The sequence below is a fragment of the Neovison vison genome, chromosome 2, assembly GCF_020171115.1.
Source record: "Neovison vison isolate M4711 chromosome 2, ASM_NN_V1, whole genome shotgun sequence".
NCBI lineage: Eukaryota > Metazoa > Chordata > Mammalia > Carnivora > Mustelidae > Neogale > Neogale vison.
Window position 1 is genome coordinate 56479987 of NC_058092.1, and position 21244 is coordinate 56501230.

General features: G+C 44.9%; 1 protein-coding gene across 2 annotated transcripts in view; it reads right to left on the reverse strand.

Moving 5' to 3' along the window:
* Positions 1 to 503: 503 nt before the first annotated feature.
* The window catches only part of WLS (Wnt ligand secretion mediator), a 101885-nt gene continuing 81144 nt past the window's right edge, over positions 504 to 21244 (reverse strand). For both annotated transcript variants that reach the window (XM_044238443.1, XM_044238442.1), the window contains exons 9-12: positions 20425 to 20568; positions 19131 to 19214; positions 11720 to 11873; positions 504 to 1459 (exon numbers count right to left, since the gene is read on the reverse strand). In XM_044238443.1, coding sequence (XP_044094378.1) covers positions 1350 to 1459; positions 11720 to 11873; positions 19131 to 19214; positions 20425 to 20568 — 492 coding nt within the window. In that variant the 3' untranslated portion in view covers positions 504 to 1349. The remainder of the gene's footprint in view (positions 1460 to 11719; positions 11874 to 19130; positions 19215 to 20424; positions 20569 to 21244) is intronic.

The following is a 21244-nucleotide window of genomic DNA, read 5'->3' on the forward strand; positions in this document are numbered from 1 at the left end:
CAACCCCGTGAAGTGATGAAAGGTTATGAATGCCAGTCTGTAGGTGAGAGAACAGCTAGGTCAGGAGGTTTCAACAAGGTCATCTTGTTAATGATGACAGGAAACCGTGCCTTGGAATGCCCGATCCGGTATCCTCTCTCTCTGCTGTGCCACGTGGCCTCTCAGATGACAGAGTTAAAATGCAATGAAACAGGCTACTTGGGAAGTGGGAATAAGGGGATGGGGGTGCAGATGTCCGGCTGTACATCCTCTAACTTTTCTTCCCCACCCTTGGGGCCACACGTGTGAGCGCTTGTTGCCAGCCTAGCACAGAAAGTATGACCCTATCTCCAGAAATTGATACGATCCCCCCAAACACTCCGATGTGGTGGCAAAATATTTTAACTTTTCATAAAGCTGCTTCCCCAGCCGGTTCTCCCCCACCCCCACCCCCAGACTCAGCAGGGAAAAGATCCCGCGGGCATGAGCGGTGGTGGAGGCGGAGGACGACGTGTGCGTATCCATAGGGGCACATACATACAGGTTTATTTAAATGATCAGATCTACACTTTTGGAGGCTATTGGAAGCATCTTATCAAAAGAAAACACATTTTAAGCAAGAGGTTAAAAAAGCTTTTCAGACCCAAAGGCCATTTAATACAATAAATCCTACTCGGGTAGTTTAGCAAACATTTTTTAAAACCCACATCCAACAGACTGGTTAGTACTGGATATACAGATTTGGTTTCAAAGCTGAAATGCCCCTGGCGTAATAGACCGTCTCATGAAATTCAGTTATTTTATATTATGCCATAAAAAATAGGGACACACATCTATTGACAACTTAAATATTAACTCAATAGGCTAGTTGGTGATATAAATAGAAAAAAAAACCCCAACAGACAACAAGTGGTCACAGACTAGGTTTGAGAAGACTATGACATCAGCCTATCCTGGCCTGCAAAGATGTTAAAATCTATCTTAGAATCTAAAACAGGAAAGAGAGTCAAATATTCCACTCCATATAGACCCCATCTGGCCCAAACCATCCCCCAAGGAGAACACCCCCAACACATGAGGTTTACTAACCACCTGCTACAGATGTTACTATGTCACTAATTAACAATGATCACAGAAAATGTGTCATATCAGAGGCTTTGTTATCATACACAACGCATTAGTGGCCGCGGGAATTGTCCTCCGAGAGCTACAGTCGGAAGGCGAACTGACGAACGTCTCTGCTGCTGGTCCAGGAAACCACAGCCAGAAGCCTGGAGCTTTCCTCTGCGCCTGAGCTCTCTGGGGCACGCTCCCCGCTCTAGCTAGAGGGGCCCAGATGCGGGACCGTCCCAGCCGGATGCTGTAGCCTCTTACTCCTGGGCCTCCTTGCGGGTCAGCTTGTAGATCTCGGTGGGTCCGTCCACATGAGTGATGGTGGTGGTGAGCTGTAGTTCCTCCCCACTGTGGACACCCAGATCACCTGAAAGAGGTTTTTGGTGTGAGATGTGTGCGAGGAGGAAGAAGCTGGCATTCGCCGCCGTAACAGCTGCCCCAACACCAGCCCTCCTTCACATCCCGAGCTTCCAGAGACCACCAGGGCACAAACACCTGGGCCAACGCTGCACCCCCTTCACTCAGGCTCTGCGGTACTTTGGGAGCATTCCTGTCTCTCAGGGAGGAGATATTAATGATAGATGAGTCAGCATACTGCTTCTATCATGTGTAGTCATTATTAACATTTAATGAGAGCTTACTTTGTACCAGACGCCATTCTCCAGGCTTTATATGTAATCGTAGTTAATCCTCCCAAGAGCCACCCCAGGTGGGCGCTGGGATCCCAGCAGCTTTAGAGATGAGGAAACAGGGAGGGAAGTAAGGACACTGCCCCAGGTGGAGAGGCAGACACACAACAGAGCCAGGAACTAGGCCAGGCAAGGAAAGTCTGACTCCAAGGCCAACGCAGGCTAAACCAGCACAACACGCCTCCCCAGGGATGGGGTTGTGAGGCACGGACACACTTGCTGTGAGTAATTTACAAAGCAGCTACGCCACCGCCACCGGAGGGCAAACAAGACCTGCCTATATTTACTAACAGACTGGGTTTAGAAACGTTTAGGGGTTTTCTCCTCCTGGAAAAAAAGGTCCTAGAAATGTGCTCAAAATTTTCTGCTGCCCCTGGAATTCTGTACACAACACCTATGGTCTTGGACTCCCCATCAGGGACAGACATATTCCTCTGCTAAAACAGAATGATGTAGTCTTTTCTCCACTAGCAAGAAAAAATATGTTTCTGTGAATTAAAGCCCCCTACCTGCCATGAGGCAAACTAAATAAACATGTAACTAACTGGCAAAGGGAAAATGGGAAACATCAGGACCTAGCTGTTCTCAGACCGCGTCTGGGTGGGATGCGCATGGACTTGCAGATCTGCAGAAAGAGGTGCTGGAGAATGAAAGGTCAGGGTTAGGTCTGTGATTTGTATATGTTCTATGTCTATTTTTATTATATGTTATATTTTATTTTATTACGATATATGCTTTTTATATATTTATAGCTTTATGTTTCTACTGTGTACATATATTTTCTAGGACTAAAATTTGTCCCAGTTCAAAGCACAGAATTAAATAAATAAGTGTACTTTTCAACTGGGGTTGAAACTTAGAAGAAAGCTTCAGTCCTATGCTTACAGCTAATGTCTTGTCACTAGTCTAAGAACTGCTGGGCCTCAACACATCTGCAGGCCTCAGAACCCAGGAGTCACCCCACACCCTGGTCCCGCAGGCTGCGAGGCTGGTGCTCCTCACATGTGCCACGTGGTATTAGTTTTTCACTTAGACCCGTTTCTCAGCAGCTGTGCGGCAGCATCAGTCTTAGTAAATGCTGGTCTGCGGCTTTCTACCCAAGAGACTCCCCTCTTTCAGCAGCTGGGTCATGAGCTGATGCAAAGGACTGCTAATGGTGTTGAGGGCTATTTGCCCAAGGGTCTGATCCACAGAACTGGGGGCAGAGCAAGTAATAAAGGGGCTCTCAGGCCAGCCTCCAGCACATCCAGCTTTATCTTTCCTTGGGCCAGCACAGAGACCAATGGGGTGCAAAGCCTGCAGAAGCCTTCCGCAGAGCCCCCAGAGGCCACACTGAACCATTACTTGTACAACAAGCAAGTTTTCCCAGGCCACCAGCTTGCATTCTCACGGTTGCAACTTCTAGCCCACTCCTCAGTCTAGCACAATGCCTAGGCCTCAAATTTCTGGGTCAAAGCTAGTTCTGGATTTGCATATCTGGGTGAGCCATCAAAACTTCAAAGCAACAGTCAGGAAGTGGATGTCTGCGTGAGTCATTAAAATTCCAAAGACAGCCCTGACCACCCCAATAAAGCCATTAGCACCTCCAAGAGTTTACCTAAAGAATCTCTTTCACTGAGGACTAAAAATAGACACTAGAATGTAATTCTACTCAGGTTTTGAACCCAAGATGCTAATTCTTTAAGCTTAAAATGCGATTCTCATTAGCATGTCCTAAAAAATGTGTATGATCCTACATACCACTTGAACCAAATTACTTTAATGAGCACACAGAGAGGTCTCTCTCGTGTGCTGACACTGTTCTAAACACTGTACAAATACTAACATATTTAATCCTCATACTAGTGCTTTGACAGAATCGCTACCGTCCTCATTTCCGTTCTATGGATGAGAAAACAGATGAGGCACAGAGAGGTTAAGTAACTTGCCCAAGGGCCAGGCTGGGAAACTGATGTGGGATTCAAACCAGACCAATAGGCTCAGGAACCCAGGCTGTCGAACCTTTAGGCTACGCTGACTCTTTGGAAACAATCCAGTTCCTACCAGCCAGCAAGACTGCCCGCAGAAGAGGAGTCCACATACAATGTGTCAGGTCACAAACATATACATGCATGATCTGGATGAGATGTGCAGCATGTTAACTCTGCTTCCGTATTTGATGAAAGAGAATTTAACGCACACAGTATCAGCGTCTGGGTAGTAAAGAGAGCTGTTACTTATGAGTATTTACCCTATGCGCTAGGAGCAGGTCAGCAAGCCTTGTATTTCTTTGTAAGACAGCAAGACACTGAGGCTCAAATAGGCAATTAACTTCTCTGATGTGAACCAGGTTGCTCCCAGCAGAGCTGGGATGAGGACCCAGACCAATGGGACCCTGGCTGGACAAATCTATGATTCATTCACGTGTGGTTTTATTGCACCTTGAAGGCCAGCTCCCCGCACCCGCATCCCCCTTAGGGAGTGAATGTGGGAATACGGCAGGAACATGGCAGGAGTGGGAATCCCTCCATTTCTTTCCAAACTCCATCAACCCCTACTTCTGCCAAGGTCTTGCTCCATCTGTTCCTCTCCCTCACTCTTGGCTCCTGCTACTCAGTACACAAACATGCTCAAAGTCTTTTCTAAGACAAAAGAAAAAAAGAAAAAGAAAAAAGAAACAAAACAAAACCAAGAACCAAAATCCACAAAACCCTTTCCAAAAATGCATTATGTTTCTTGTTTAGGGAAGAAGGGAAGAATAAATAGGGAAAAAAATTAAGAAAGGTAAAGACAAGAATTCTTCAGTTTGCAGTAAGGCTCTTTCCCTGCTTATGGTGTCAGCTGCTCTCAGCTAATTAACAAGGGGATGAGGGCTTGTTTCTGTCTAACTGTTGTGAAATGGGACTAATCTCTGGCATTGGATTGACTCACCAAGGACTATCAGTGGATCCCTATTTATGATATGGCATCTATAGGTATGTAGCTGCTTGCTGCTTGATTCTAACTGGCTGGAACACGTCCCGGAGACACGGAAAGCTTTATAAACGATGCTATAATGAGGCAGCAATTACCACAGCTCCCTAAGACTGGCCACATTTTAATGACGATCCCTTGTGTATCTGTGGCTGCTGGAGTAAAGGAAAGAAAATGTGCTACGGTTAACTCCAAGATTGTTTCACAGAATCTGGAGACCAGCAGTCTTACAACATTATGGGGCTAACTAATTCTGTCTTCACAACCACCAAGGCGAATGAACACCGTGTTACCCAGACCTGGAAGCCAGAAAGCTCCGGCACCACGAGTTCATATTTCTTTAGGTCAGATTCAGTGCACACTGGAGCCAGGATTCCCAACCATCTATGTCTACCTCCAAAGCTTATGTTCTTTTTATAACACCCTTGACTTCATTCTTTCCTGTGGAATTTTCTCTAGTCCCATACTGACCTCCCTCCTATTCACCTTCAAAACTAAGTTCAAACGGTAACTCTCTGTAATAGAGTCCAGCCTGGTTCGTGGCAGAATTAAAAAATACAAGGAGAGTAGAGTGTTTGTAAAGCTAAACTATTTCCATGGACAGGACTGCGGTTGACTCTAAGACGTCCCTCCTACACTTTGGGTGTTGAAAATAAATTGGACAATAGGGGGCGCCTGGGTGGCTCAGGCTCTGCCTTGGGCTCAGGTCGTGATCCCAGGGTGGCCTGATGGAGTTCCCTCCTTGGGCGCTTTGCTCAGTGGGAAGTCTGCTTCTTCCTCTCCCTTTACCCCTCCCGCCCTGCTCCTGCTCTCTCTCACACACATAAAAATATATATACATTTTTTAAAGTGGAGAGTAGGTTCTTAAAAATCTTCAAAAAACTTTTTTCAAAGAATATAAATAACCACTGCAGCTTCTGATAGGTACTAAGTGCTCATTATAGCATCCACAAAGACTCTCCTGGTACACACCAATCCAGGTCCTCCCTGCTCCACTGTGTGTGGGTGGTTAAGCCCAGCAGAGCAGCCCTTGTGTTCCCCATGGAACCCTCAGCTGGAAAATAGGTGTGCCTCAGGATGGCTTGGTTTTTGTGACCCCTTCCAGGGGTTGGGGCACAGTGGCCTGGATCCAGCCATCTCTTATCACTTTCAGGCATTTAGGTGGTTTATACCAAGCATGGGGTGAGCCATTCCCCATTTACCTCCAAAGTACCTCTAGATACCAAGTACCAGGCAACTGCCAGAGGGTGGACACAATAAAACCTAGGCATTTTGAGTGAAATTTTAATGTTATGGGCTGAATTATATCCTTCCAAAATTCATTTGTTGAACTCCTAATTCTTAGTACCTCAGAATGTGACTATATGTGGAGACAGAGGTATGGAATAAACATGAGGTCATAGGGAGGTCCCTAATCCAATAAGACCTATCTATGTCTTTATGTGAAAAGATTAGGGTACAGAGACACACAGACGAAAGACCATGTGAGGACACAGAGAGAAGATGACCATCTACAAGCCAAGAAAAGAAGCATGAGAAGAAACCAGTCCTGCCGAAACTTTGATCTTGGACTTCCAATCTTTAGAACTGTGAAAAAATACATAGATTTCTGCTTTAAGTCTTTCATTCTGTGGTATCTGCAATAGCAGGCTTCCCAAACTGATAAATTTAGGAAGCAGAAAGTTCCTCCCAAGAAGGTGATTGAGGGTAGGGTAATAGTCATCTGAAGAGCTGGAAAAAATTATTTACTTTGCCAGGGAAAGGAAAGATCAGGTCACTGGAAGGACAGCAGCCCTGGGAGAGGCGCGAGACGGGAAGTGCCCAGCTCCATTCAGCAGAGCGGAGGCGTTCGGCTGGTGATGGCTTGTGACAGGCTTCCCATCTTCATTAGGACAAGGATATCGAGACCCACTCCAGAGTCCGAGTCCGGCCCTGGTGGTAAGACCACTTCCATCAATGCTCACAGACATCAAGAAGCCAGGCCAGCCATGGGTGGGTCATCTAACACGCAACCAGGGGAAAGGCCTCAATAAAAGGCAGCCACTGTCAAAGCCTCATGACTCAAACCAAACATTTATTGAGGCAACAAAAGCCAAAGCCACCTTTCCTGTGAAACAAGCAGCAGGAGACCTTAGAAGCCTCTGGCAGGAAAACTGACACAGCGTGGTAGCGAGCTACCAAGACATAGGACCCGGGGTTGCTGCTGTGGCTTCCAGCAGAATGAGTGTGTCAGACAGAAGACATTCAGTGCAAATAGAAATAGAAAGCAACCAGTTGGCAATTAGAGCGTCTCCTGTACCCTTCGTCACAGTCATCCAGTCAGGAATTCCGTTTCTCAGTTTTTTTTCTAAAACCTTCTGACAAGAATTCTATAGACGAAAGAACACAGAAACGAAAGCTATTATTAAGAATTGTCTGACTTCATAAGCAGCTCCAACTTTTTTTCCCACATGAATTGGTGGCTGAGGGGGTTTGGACAGTTTGTTGAGTGTGGACATATCGATGCTGAGCCCCTGGGAGATGCCGTCTTCGCTCCGACCTAAGGTTAACATCAGCCTGCTGCAATTCGTGTCTGCCTGGGAAGACAACTAGAATGATTCACAAATGGCTCATGGGAACAGGTAAAAAGAACAACTTTAATGAGAAGGTAGCAGGAGCCGGGCAGAAAATGTGAAGGTCCTTAAAAGAATGAGGTCTAAAATATCTTTGCTAAATTAAAACAAGTCGGGGCGCCTGGGTGGCTCCACTGGTTGAGAGACTGCCTTCAGCTTGGGTCGTGATCCTGGAGTCCTGAGACTGAGAACCACATCGGGGCCTCCCGCTCGGCAGGGAGTCTGCTTCTCCCTCTGACCTCTCCCCTCTCATACTCATTCTCTCTCTCTCAAATAAATAAATAAAATCTTTTTTAAAAAGTTGTATGTCTGTTTTTATATGTGTGTACACAAACACACAACAATATGTACACACACATAAAATGATTATAGTTAAAGATATAGATATATAGATCTATATCTTTATATATATAGATATATATACAGAGAGAGATTTATCTATATATATGAAATAACTGACGTGAGAACATTTCTGTCACCAGCTATGATGAATCAACCAACTAGAAGTTGGAACCCAGAGCTCCATACCTTTGCAGCACCCATCAGCTGCTAAAAACATGAAAGGGTTCCGGCCTAGAGCTGTTCTGCCATGTCCCAAGTTTCAAGAGGCAGCCAAGGAAGCCTTGCCTCTCAGACCAGGCTGCTAGCTCCATGAGAGCAGGGACTGTGTCTTGGTCCCTCCTTTGGGCTTCAGGTCACTCCATCTGATCAAACCTGATGCAGTGCTAAGTACTGAGGTACTCAGAGGTTCATTTCTAAGGGTCATTTTCCGATCCACACAGTAAAAGAGAAACACATGTATAAGAAAAAAAAAATGCTCTTTAGAAAGCCAACCTTTCTAGAACCTGCCATCTGCTTTGTTTCTCTCCGTCCATTCCTTGACCAAAAGGGAGAGGCTAAAGTCTATGCTCTCTGCTTTCATTTCCTTCCTACCCACTCCCTCCTGATAGTTCTTGGCATCTCCTCTCCACGTCCAAAAAAACCAATCCCTCTCAATGTTCCTTCTCTTTCTTTATCCCCTTTGGCTGCATCAGAAACCACCTGCCAAGTTCCTGCAAAGGAGCTTTTTCCAGAGGTCCATCTCACCAAGGCAAGAAGCACCACACACCTGGGATTCATTCTCCATAGCCAGAGATCTGAATTCTTGGCTCTGGACCTTAAAAGCAAAGGAGCGGGGGAGCCCCAGCCAACTTAAAAATAAAAACTTTCCACAAGAAAGGGAAAGGAGCATGGGAAGGCTGGGGAGGAGAAGGGATGTCATCCAGAGATCCACAGAATTTAAAAATACAGTGTAACTCCCGAGGAGTTCATTTTCTAGGTTTCCATAATACTCTGAACTAACTCTTTCCAAGGAGCTTCAAAATCCTGTAACTCCTGGGAGACACTGTGTGGTCTGGTGGTAGACGGAAGAGTTGAGAAGTGAAGGCGGGCAGAGAAGGAACATGATTTGAGAACCTGACGTGGAAAAGCCCCTTCCAAAGGCATGAGGGCGGGAATGGAAGGACACAACAAGCTGCCCGGGGGGCTCTTGGGCTGCTGTGAAATCACAGCTGATCATGTTACCATCACAGAACCGTTAAGTTGTGTGGCTTGTGTTTATGATCGGAACAGGGTCCCAAAAGAGCCTGCCCACTTAACTGCTTGAAAATTTGTTTTTTCAACAAAGGCCCTATTGGCATTTTAGGCTGGACAATTCCCTACTCCAGGGGACTATTTTGCTCTTGGCAGGACACTTAGCATCCTTAGAATCTGTCCCCTAGATGCTAGTGGCACCCTGACAATCCCAAAACAAATAAACACAAATACTTTTGGCAAGGGATTTGGGGGATAGGACCTCCTGGTGAGAGCTAGCTTTTGAGCCTTCTGTGAAGTTAGAGGTCAAGCCGCCTTCAGCCTCTCCCTGCCCCCAGCCCAAATCTGTGGGGAGGGCTATTCTCAATTGCAAAGTTTCTTTAAGCCTCAGAGGGTGGCTGTTGTGCAGAGTAAGAAGTCCCAATGGGAGCTGCCTAATACCTGGCTTGCAAATCAAGCATTTGGCCCAACAGGGTGACAGGCAGTCAGCCTACCTCTAAGGGGCTGGCCACAGCTCTGGCTTCCACGTGCCTAAAAGTGCTAGGATGGGCAAATTATAACCAGTGTTGGGAAATCCCTTACCTGGGACAGAATCACCCCCCTGAGCTGCCACTTTATCGTAAGAGATGCTCCTCTTTGCCAACGGGAAGAAAGAGAAGCACAGACCTTCACGGTTCCAAGACTTTAAGAGATCACACAACTGGGAGAAGTGGTGCACAGAGGTTAAGTAGTATGCCAGAGTCACCGAACCCAAACCACCAGAATAGTTTACATAAAGCGCTCTAGTATGCGGTCAGTACTCAGACTATTACCCATTAGTAGTATCATTCCAACTTCCCAGTAAGTCCAGTGACTGCTTTATGGGGAATTTCCCTGGAAGGCAGGAACTTCATCTACTGGATTCCTGCTCAATACTCTCAAGTCGAGGACATGCCCATGTGGTTTCTGTCAAAGTCCAACAGGATGACCATGAAATGAAATTAAGATTCTTGTTCACAAGCCCAGAACCCCTTCCTGCTGGCGTTCTGGAGGTCCACTATTTGAGGGGTCATGTGCCACCATTCCCCATGCGGAGTGCGACCAGCCAAGGAGCAGGAAGGAAGACAGGCCAGAAGTACACTCTTACACAGAAGTGGCAAGTATGGTATAGAGACGGATGGTGGCTGAGAAACATCCACAGCCCCAACTTTCAACAGCGATGCCCTTCACTTCCCACACCATAACCGTCATCACCCCCTCCTTTTAACTCAGCTCTCAAGATCAATGGCCCACCTCTGAAATATAAAAACTAATCTAGAACGCTTATTTCTAAAGCATTAATTCAAACAACATTTTCAAAGCACCCTTAAGAACCTGTCCTTGCTCTTAAGGAGTCAGTGTTCCAACAAGAGAGAGAAGACACAGGCAAATTTATCTACTGCATTTATACAGCAAGTGTCCTATGAAAAGGATAATCGTGTTTCCCCAGGCCTGTTCCTTAGAACACCATTTAAAAAAAAAAAAAAAAAAAAAAAAAGCACTGCCTGGATAAAGGGGTCCAGGGCCAAATAATTCAATAATTTTGGGGAATGCTATTACTCCCACCCATTTAAAAAAACTTATAGTAAAAATTAAGTCAGTAAGGCATTAAGATGTCCTGCAGTAAAAACCTCATTAATCCAATTAAAAACCCAATGGTTCTCAAATTTGACTACTAAAACCCAGCAATATCCCATGGCAACAACATTCTATTGGATATAGTTCTCTGGGCTCCAACTGGAGTGTTCTGGAATAGGTTTCAAGAAAGAAGCAGCATTTTGAATGAGCCCAGAAGGTGGGGAGGGTTTTATTAGACCCAAATGGACCCAGGATATGAATCCATTCATTCAACACACACTTGTGTTGAGTACTTCCTATGGTCAAGGCCCAGCCGTGGTCCCATAGCAGACATGCGGACATAAAGCCCTGGACTTTGCTCCAAGGGAGTGAAGGGCACTGGTTCAGATTTGAGAAGGAGCATCTAATACTTGGGGAAGAGCGAGAACATGGCAAGGGTAAAGCAGGTATGAGGAAGAGAAGGCAAGGTAAGGGTGGGCCCCAACAGTGTAGGAATGAGCTGTCAGAGGAAAAGGAGCTATCAGTTATGTTGTTTACCAGGCCACCCATTCCAAGTTAAGAGCACGGCCTGGAGCAGTGACAGTCATTTCCCTCTGCCACTGCTGGTAGAGACACCCCGGTCAAGCACTTCCCCTTTCTGGGCCTCCATTTCATCATCTACAAAACAACCAGAATGGTTAGGTTCCCTAAGGTTCCTCATAGCATCAGTAGCATAAGGAGAAGAAGGCCATGGGGATGGGTGAATAGCTCTTGGTGTGGACACGTGTCAACAGCCTTGCACAAGACTGGGCAGGAAAAAAACGAAGCCAGCTCAGTCTTCAATCTCAGAACCCAGTCCCATTCCACCTGATAGCTTAAGATCATGCTTCTCAGATCAGAAGAATAAATACGGCATAATCTCCGAGAGTCAATTTTGCTCAGAAAATTGAGGAAAGCAATGTTAAGTTTTATACTAAAAGGGGCACCTCTTTCAGACTAGACTGCAATATTCTCCATGTTTGAAGATTTAAAAAAAGGCACAAGGACTTAAAGAAATATCTGCCCTGTGCTGGCTTTTTGTCTTATGGCTCCCCAGTACCCTAGGGGTACTCACTGACATTTGGAGGGCAAGTTTGACCAGGGAACTCAGAGCCTTTCCTAAGTGGATCTTGTAGAAACTGAAGCTGAATTATCCCAAATAAAGCTCTGCTAAAGAGACAAACTCACCATTGGACTGGTCTTCCCCATAGTTCTTATGGGAGGGTGCATATAAGAACATCAAAGCAAAGACATACAGGTTCCACATCCCATAAATGCCTGTGAAAAAGGCACTGTTCACTTGGACTGTGACGCCGCCCCACTTCCAATGGCCTTCCGTCACCTACGGAAAAAGAACAGTAACATTTAATTGGAACCAAGAAGAAACAACACGGAGACAGGAATCAACCCACACAAAAACCGAATGTCTTCTATATATGGTAAAAGTAAAGGGCCTTGTAGGACTCCTGCTTTTCTTTTTTAGGCTATTTATTTATTTATTTTTGAAAGAAAGAGAGAGAGAGAGAGAGTGAGGGAGCCTGAGTGGGAGAAGGGGCAGAGGGAGAAGGAGAAGTAGACTCCCTGCTGAGCAGGGAGCCCAATGGATTTGGGGCTGGATCCCAGAACCCTGGGATCATGACCTGAACCAAAGGCAGACATTTAACTGACTGAACTACTCAGGCACCCAGGCCTCTTTTTTTAATCTAAATCATACTAGTATGAATTTACATTCACTGAGGGTTTACTGCATGTCAGATACAAAGTCAGTGGTTCTCCTGTTGCCTGCGTATCAGAATCACCCAGGGAGTAGCCTCTTCTTAAATAAGAGTCCACGGTTATCCCTAATATATGGAAATAGTGTTTGAGTCTCACACTTATCCACAACTCTGACTCTTCCTCTGCGGTCTGTCTTCCGAGCTCGATGTAAACTCCCTGCAGGCAGAGACCACTTCTGACCTGTTTACTGCCATACCTTGGTGCCTGATCCCCAGAGGGCTCAGTGAAGACAGGCTCATTAAATAAGTGAGTAGCCTTCCTTAGTGGGGCAATGCAGGGAAGCAGAAAAGACATGGGCCTGGAGTCAGAGATCAGGATTCAAATGCAGACTTTACCACTTCCTCTGTTTAATGTAAGAGAAGATTAAGACTCTGAACTGTAGTTTCTTTAAGTACAAAGTAGAGGAGCGCCTGGCTGGCGCAGTTGGTTAAGCATCTGCCTTCAGCTCAGGTCATGACACCGGGGTCCTGGAATCGAGTCCCACATCAGGCTCCCAGCTACCCAGAGAGTCTGCTTCTCCCTCTCTCCTCTGCCCCTCTCCCTTGCTTGTGCTCTCTCTTTTGCTTACTTGCTCTTTCTCAATTAAATAACTAAGATCTTAAAAACAAAAAAAAAAAAAACAAAAGAAAACCCTACAAAACAAACTTGCAGGGTTTCTGAGGAGAATTAAGTAAAAATGTTTCTAGAAATTTCCTAAGACAGCGGCGCCTGGGTGGCTCAGTGGGTTAAGCCTTCGGCCCAGGTCGTGATCTCAGGTCATGGGATGGAACCCCGCATCAGGCTCTCTGCTCAGTGGGGAGCCTGCTTCCCCCCCTCTCTCTGTCTGCTTCTCTGTCTACTTGTGATCTCTCTCTCTCTCTGTCAAAAGAAAAAAAAAATCTAAAAAAAAAAAAAAAAAAAAAAAGAAATTTCCCAAGACAATGAACAAAAATCTATGTCTATAATGTCACTCTATGTAAGTCAATCATGAAGGTAATTATGAATCTTTCACAGCCTTTACAATTCTCCAGGAATGTTTTGAGGCTGCCTTTCTCTATGTTAATGACTTCGTAATTGTTTCGAGGGCTGTCTGATGACATAGGGGTTACACTAATAACTGTCAACAGAACTACTGAGCCTAGTGACGAAAAACTTGTGCCAGTTCTAAGATCAATGAAATGATTCTAACCACTTCTGCTTGCTACAGGAAATCATAAATGGAGTAGAAGAATACTGGACAAATGTCCCTCTGAGAACTTAATGAGGCTGGGTTATATAAGCCATTTCTAGGAGCTCCCTCTCATAGGAGCTACAGTGTGAGACGGTAAGCTATATCTAAATGTTAATGACTTTGACAAGCAGGTGGATTTTACCTCCTACTCATGAGGCAATGGGTCTATATTCACCTAACACCTTCTTTATACCTCATGACCCACTGGGGCCCCAGGCATAATAAAGTTATAAGAGTAGGTGTTTCCTTTTGAAAGACCTGGAGTGTCCATTAATTAGGTTAACTAACTGTAGACTTACCAATTTTAGTTTGGCCTTGGTGATACATAATTTTTCATTTTTGTGATGCATAAACCACTAATCATGAATGCTTACTTATTTCTGGAAATAATTCACTTGATACAATGTGCTCAGGAATATTTTTGGCAAAGAAGAATTTCATAACCACTTCTGATTTTAGAACAATGTATAAGCATTCAAACTACTTAGAACGAACTTCTTAGAAACGTCTCCAAATGTCACTCTTCTTAAAAGAAGAGAACACTGTAATTTTACAAAAATTACAGTACTTAGGGCATACTTAAGATGATTTTAATGCATATAATGGAAGAGAAGAGGGAGTCTTAAGATAATTTCTGGAAACATATGTGTGTGCTGTCATAACAAAGGAACAGTTCTGTTTGAGAGGACAGAGGGGAGGCCGGACTGGGTGAACTACAGGTAATGATGGAGTAAGGCAGCTCTAATTTTCTTCTACTGTTAAGACAGCAGGCCCCTCAATAGGTCTCTCTCCTGCAAGAGACCCTACTTCCTATGACATAAGCTGGGAATCCTCAGTACCTTTTTGCTCAAAGTGATTCTTGTTGGGACTGGCATGACAGATCTAAGGAAACACCCACTGTACGCCTGGTTCACAATGGTATTTGACAGATGGATGTTTGTTGAATGAATATGGATAAAAGTACAGGCATGTGTAGGAATGCCAGTACATGGAAGTAGAAAGGGAGGATAGAAACAGTCGTAGTTAGGAAATATCTGATGGCAAAGTAAAGAGAAACTACTGCATTCCACAGTAAAGTCAATTACCCATTGACTGACTTTTAAGTCAGTCAATGGGTAATAAATACTATTTCACTTAAATATTACTCTCTAACACAGATATTAGCAAAACTAAGACTTTTTAAAATAACAAGGGTAATGACAGTTAACATTTATTCAATGCTACTAGTAGTGTCAGACACTACTGTAAGAATTTTACACGGAGGATATTATTTAGTCTTAATAGCGTCATTAGTTGGTAGGTAGCATTTCCACTCAACACAGGGGAAAACTGTGCCACAGTGAGGTACGTTATCTTGCCAAGATTGCTCAGTCAGAAAGTCGTGACTCTGACTCCGAAGGAAGATATTCTTAACCATTATGTAATAAAAGAGTAGGAATATTATACTTAAAAAAAAAAAGATTTTATTTACTTATTTGACAGAGAGAGACACAGCAAGAGAGGGACCACAAGCAGGGGGAGTGGAAGAGGGAGAAGCAGGCTTCCTGCAGAACAGGGTGCCTGACGCGGGGCTCAATCCCAGGACCCTGGAATCAGGACCTAAGTGAAAGGCAGACGCTTAATGACTGAGCCACCCAGGCGCCCCAAGAGTAGCAATATTAACCTAGAGTGGTGAGTCCGTTAAGTTAGCATATGGAGCAATTACTATGGAAGACCAGACTTCCTTTGAAAATTCACTTAATTAACCATAATGCAAATTATTATACAGTGTATATATATACCAGTTTGCAATTTCAAATCCATAGAGTAATACAGACCTAGTAATATAAGATATTCAAAACTGGATCTATATGCAAAATACAACTTTACAGTAGAACCGCTGAAATAAGATGCTCATACCATGAGGGAGACACAGGTGCTAAGATGGACTGAGAAACTAGCAAATTCATGCCCCCATCTCAGGTTTGCTCTGAGACACCTGCACCTTGTTTAGCGGAAGACTGCAGAATTACCATTACTATTTAATTTGTAATCCCTAAATGTAATACTTCCTGCTGAGGGCAAAGAGTTGAATCTGCATAAATGAGCTGTATACAGAGTCACTTGACTGTGGGTGTGTGCCCGTCTCCTCTCAGTTAGTCCTGCCTGGGACCTCCTGTGTTCTGAGCATGTTCCCACCGACAGGAACCACAGTAAGCAGTCTCAACAGAGCAGGCCTTGTGAACCCGAAATCTTATTAATGCCAAAGCACAGAGGTGACAGTCACCCCATTTTAACTTCCAGAGAAAAAAAACAGATAGCTCCAACCAAGAAAGAAAAAAAAAAAAAAAAGAAAATCATCTTCCCTCTGCTTAAGTCTTATTTTGAACAGTTCCTGTTTTTCCTGATTTAACATTTGAACAATTTACTTTTGTGTGAAACCACCCAATTATACCCCTGGAGCCAAGTGAAGGTCAAATCCCTTTACACCCAGTAGTCTTGACAACCAACATTCCACTTAACAACAAGATTTCCAAATCCCAGACACAGGCTCTCTTACTGGAAACATTTCCTCTGTGAGTAACAGAATGAAGTGATCACACACACAAAAAAGAGCTGGGGACAGGCTCTCTGGGAGTTGGCTGCATGGGGTCTGACCTGAATGTCAGGCACCTGGGGGTCCCCTTAGTGGAGGTTGGTGACCTTCTCCCCTGCATTGCACTTCTGTTCCCTACTGCCCGCCACCTCTAAACGGAACGCCTCTTTCTTTTCCAGAGGGAAGGGGCTAAAATACCAGACTATGATGTACCATCTCTCGGTTGCTAGGACTGAGGCCATTAAAATGGCAGGCATTAAAAGACTGCTCCACAGGACCCAGCTACAAAGCCTCAAGGTCACTGCATTCCACAGCTTCCTGTGGGCCCTTCATTCCTGGCCTCAGAGCTTCAATATCCTGGCGAGATCCCCTCGCATTATATTTCATGGGGCTTAAATGCAAGCTCTCTCAGCAAGCCCGAGAGCATAATGGGAGTTTTAATACATTCCTTTTACCTAAGGCTGGGATCTATTTCAAAAAGTTACCCAATAGGTTTTCTTTCAGGTGAGCTCATTGCTGAGACATTCCAAAATGACATTAAAAAATAAATCCTCTGATGACTATATTAGTACAGTACCTGGGACATGGAGAGTTATGCTTGAAAACGTCTTAGATATCTATAAATAAACCTTAAAAAAATAACGCAGCAGGAGGAATGTGAGGAGCTAATGGAATCCAAAAGAGCTCGCTGCTACCCCCTTGGAGTTGAAATCCACCCCGGGCGGACTGTCGCTCCGGCAGATATAAAAAGCCAGCCACAGGCTGGAGCCATGTTAGAAAATACTGGGGCAATGGAATATTAATCTTTTTCTCCCAAGAAAAGCTACAAACTCTGTTCCTTGGAAGAACTGGCCTCCCTTGCTTGAAAATGGTGCACTGTATAACACAGACAAGGCTAAATTCGAGCAACATGTGTGGACTGCCTTCAAGATCAGCCCGCTGTCCCTTCCTGACTTCAGGTGGAGGGGACTCTTGGCAGAGCCAGGTGAGTGAGCAGCATGGGGCAGCGGGAGTGCGGCGGCAGCTTTCTGAGGTGGCAGAGACACGTGTTAAGACCCAAAGTGCCCTTTGTTTCTGCCTTCCTAAGAAATTGCCTTGGGATTGCCCTTCATTCCTCAGCCCAGCTGACTAGAAGCTTCTGTTTCTCCAAGGAGTGCGTCCTGCTCTCTCAAGATTCACTGAGTGTCCCTGTGTGTTACTGAGGCCCTGGAGGACTGGACACTTGGGTCCCGTGAAGGAATCAGCCAAAGCGTAAGTCAGCCCTCAGACACCCTTGTTGGAGCCCCAGCTGGGTGAATAAAAAACTCATTCAGAATCTGAAATATGCTACTGCACTTGGAGTGGCAACTGAAGTTCCCTCGGTTTCATAAACAGTCTGATACAAACACGGCACTGGTGTAGGTCATAGCAGATGTGGTAAGCAGAAATATCGAAGACAGATGTGGACTATTTGTTTTATTGGTTTTCCACACCCATTTCAGCCTTCAACAGCCACACTCACACTGCCCAGTGGGCAGAGCCCAACATGGCTCTAGGGGCTCCTAACATGGTCAGAAGCACACTGGGGTGTCCCTGCAACAAGTTCAAGGGGTCCATGAACTGGAAGGAGAAAAACTGTATCTTCATTTTCACCATTCTCTAACTGAAAGTTACCATTTCTTGCAATTATGAACGTAGAAAACAAAGTCCTGTTAATATGAACACTAGCATTACCTGTAATTTTGTTACCAATGGAAATCATGACATTTTCATAACAATTACAATTACAGATATATATATCTGTAACATCGGCAACATGGATAATTGCAAATATCTTTGAAATCCAAAGTATCATCTTTTACTCATTTAAAAACATTCAAAGAAGAGGCCCATAGCCTCCAGCAGGTTGCCTTGGGGTCTATGGCACCAAAAAGCACCGGAGCCCCTCCACTAGAAGGAAATGAGCCAGCACAATGAGACAAGTCGGTCCTATGCAACTCCACCTATGCAACTAACATTCTCAGTCTGGGCCACCTATGCAACTAACATTCTCAGCTTGGGCCAAAAACAGGGATAACAGAACAGTTGGAAAAAAAAAAAAAAAAAGAAAAAGTCAAAAGGACTGGGTTCTGGTGCCTAACTTACTGAATGGCCTTTGGCACAACATTCACCCTTTTTGTCATTCCCAAGAGCACAACTACTCTGGCCCACAATGTGCCAGGCACTCTGAAAAATCACTTTGCAGGCATTACTTCCCGTGGTCCTTCCAGCCACCTTTTGTCGTGGTACTATTCCATGCATTCTACTGATAAGAAAATTCAACCTTAGAACTGTTAAGGAATCTATCCACCACCCCACCCAGCTGGAAAACAGCACCAATGGGAAATGTCCCTAAGGCCGTTTGGTTTTATAGCTAGCAACCCCTACCACAGTACTGACCCACAGGATTTTTGTGATGCTCAAGTGAATGGCAGGTAGTTTGTCTGTCAGATTTAAACAAGGTTTTCCACTTTCCAAAGCCAGTTACCAACATTTTAAAATTATTACCACTACTGAGGTTTTCAAGTATAGCAAAGTTTGGAGTTTTAGAAATACCCCACCGAAAGATAAGATTCTATCAAGGGGACTTCTGAGTTGTAGTTCATGTTTAAGTGGCAAAATAATTATCAGAATGGCTGATGGACTGTAAGAACATCTACGTTAATGCCAAATAAAGATCGAGTCCAACTAATACTTGCTTGGTGGTGTTCTGCTATAGGGCTTAAAAACTGCATTCCCTTAAGTAAATGAAATAAGTGCCCTTCAATCTGGCTGCAGGCTTTTAATTTATGTAGCAACTTTCTTCCTCCTACAAGGTTGTACCGAAAGGGAAAATTCCATCCGCCTCTAGCCAGGTGGTTAAGTCCCAGAGTGGAGCAGCCTTAAAAAACATGGCTTGAGGAGCTGCCCAGCATTACAGCCTCTCTGCTCCTTTCTTAGCAGCTCTCTAGAACTTCCTGTGCAGAGTGGAGGCACCCCTCCAGGAACATTCTCACCCTGACCCTTCAGGGGCCACCTACCTGACTCACGATGAAGAAAATGACAGTCATAGCAGCGCAGGCCAAGGTTATCAGCATGAGGAACTTGAACCTGAAAATCAGCCCCTATTGGGAAGGAGAGAAAGAGCAGTTTACCACTCTCCCGGCTAGCACTAATCCTTTTCCCAAGATATAAATCTGTAAAAAAACAATTAAAAAAAAATCTATAAAACAAAAGCCCTAAGAGGGACGAGTAAAATAATTTCACATACTAACATTTCTCCTGCAGAGGTGAAAGTGGCTGAAAATCTTACTGGGCCAAATATTTCTTACGTTCTTATCTCTCATGAAACAGTGATACCAGAGCCTGGGGAAATTATATTCACGGCACGTTGTGAGGCTGCTAATTTCCCTGCTAAGCTGGTTATGCTTCTCTGCAAGGGTTCAAAGTCACCAAATCCAAGTTTTCTGCGGTTGTAATAAAATTCTGCTCCAGTGAACAAAAAGAAATGTGCATATTAATCAACATGAAGTGGATTTGGTTGAATTTTCTCATGTGTCACTCTGGCTCTAGAGACAGGCAAAGCTTCAGAGAGTGCTCAAGGTTTCCTGAGAACAGGATTTAAGAGAACCTGTGTTTCAGGGAGACACACCTCTTATTCCAGGGCTCTTAGCTGCAGATCCACTGCACATAAAAACCCTGAGTTCTGCAGTTTCTGTTTCTTTTCACAAGAGGAAATAGGCCCATGTCTCCAAGGACTCAGGCATGAGTCCAAGGGATCCTTGAAAAATTAAGAATGTGTTGCCTACATTAGAGATCTGAGGATGTTGAGTGTTTTCCCTTGAACAAGGCACATAACCTTTCAACAGAGATTACCGATTTCTATCTGATCACACGCTGGATATTTTTGGGGAAATGTGGCCTCTTAAAGAGTCTAAAAATCAGATCATCTGGGCTGAAGCCCAGGCTCCGGCAAGGGAACCTTACCTAAAGCCTCACCCAGGCCAGAGCCCTGATTCCACCTTGTCAAATCTCCCATCTGGTATCACCCACATTCCATCCCAAAGCTGAAGAACCTGCTGAACAAGTTCACCCCTTCTGAGGACAGAAAGACAGAGAGACCACAGAAAACCCCAAGACAGACACAAGCCAGCTAGATGCTATCAGGTTTAGACTCTTATTTTGCCCAGAGACCCCGCATGACAGGAGACTCCCTCCATGTGTATCTGCAATAAAGGTGTCTCCTCTCCAGGTGTAGGTGTGTGGTATGCGTTTACACACCGAGCGGGAGTTCTCGAGTCACCAGTTCCCACACGAGCCTGAAAGTTTGCTCACCTCATAGTGGAGCCGCCGGACTTTGCTCATGGCCGGCAGGCTAGACTGCTTCCCGCTGATGTTCTGAAACACCTGAAACACCATGAAGCACAGAAACAGGAAGTAGAGGCAGAGGCAGATACCAGCCACAATGATGAAGGCCATCTGATGGTTTCCAGTAAAGGAAAGGGCAGGCTTGCTGATGACACAAACACCTCTCCTCAGTTCTGCTGGCAACGACACCCACGGTCTCCAAACGGGGATAAAAGAGTAAAACCTGGCATTCTAATGCCAGCGATAGCGATTTTTGGACACAAAAGTACAAAAGAGAAAGTTCAAAAGTACAAAAGAGAATGTTCCAAGCTGCTTTCTGAGGTGAGTGAGAAGAGGAATAGAGCCTTGCTTAATAGAAATGCAGACTCCAGGGCCCACCAGAGACCTACTGGATCAGACGCCGCCTCTTAACAAGATTCTCAAGAGACTGGTACCCAGAGACATTCGAAAAGCACTAAAATAACAGGTGTTGGTTGCAAGTGACTGGTCAGGTAGAACGCTGCATTAAAATCACCAGAAGTTATAATATGGCCCAGGTTCCATGGCGGATCTCTGGAATCCGATTTTCCAAGAGCAAGGAAACCATGTTTGAGAACCAGTGGGCTAGTGCCTGGATTTTTAGAAGGAGCCGGAGACACCCGGTCAGAGGGTTGATGATGTGGGGGTTGGGAGCAGCAGCTCAAGGGAGGCTGGGCATGGGATGGAAGGCCTTCTGGTAAAACCGGGGATGAAGTTCTGCCTGCAATTTTCTGTCACCACAAGAAAAATCTTGTCAAATGGAACAGAG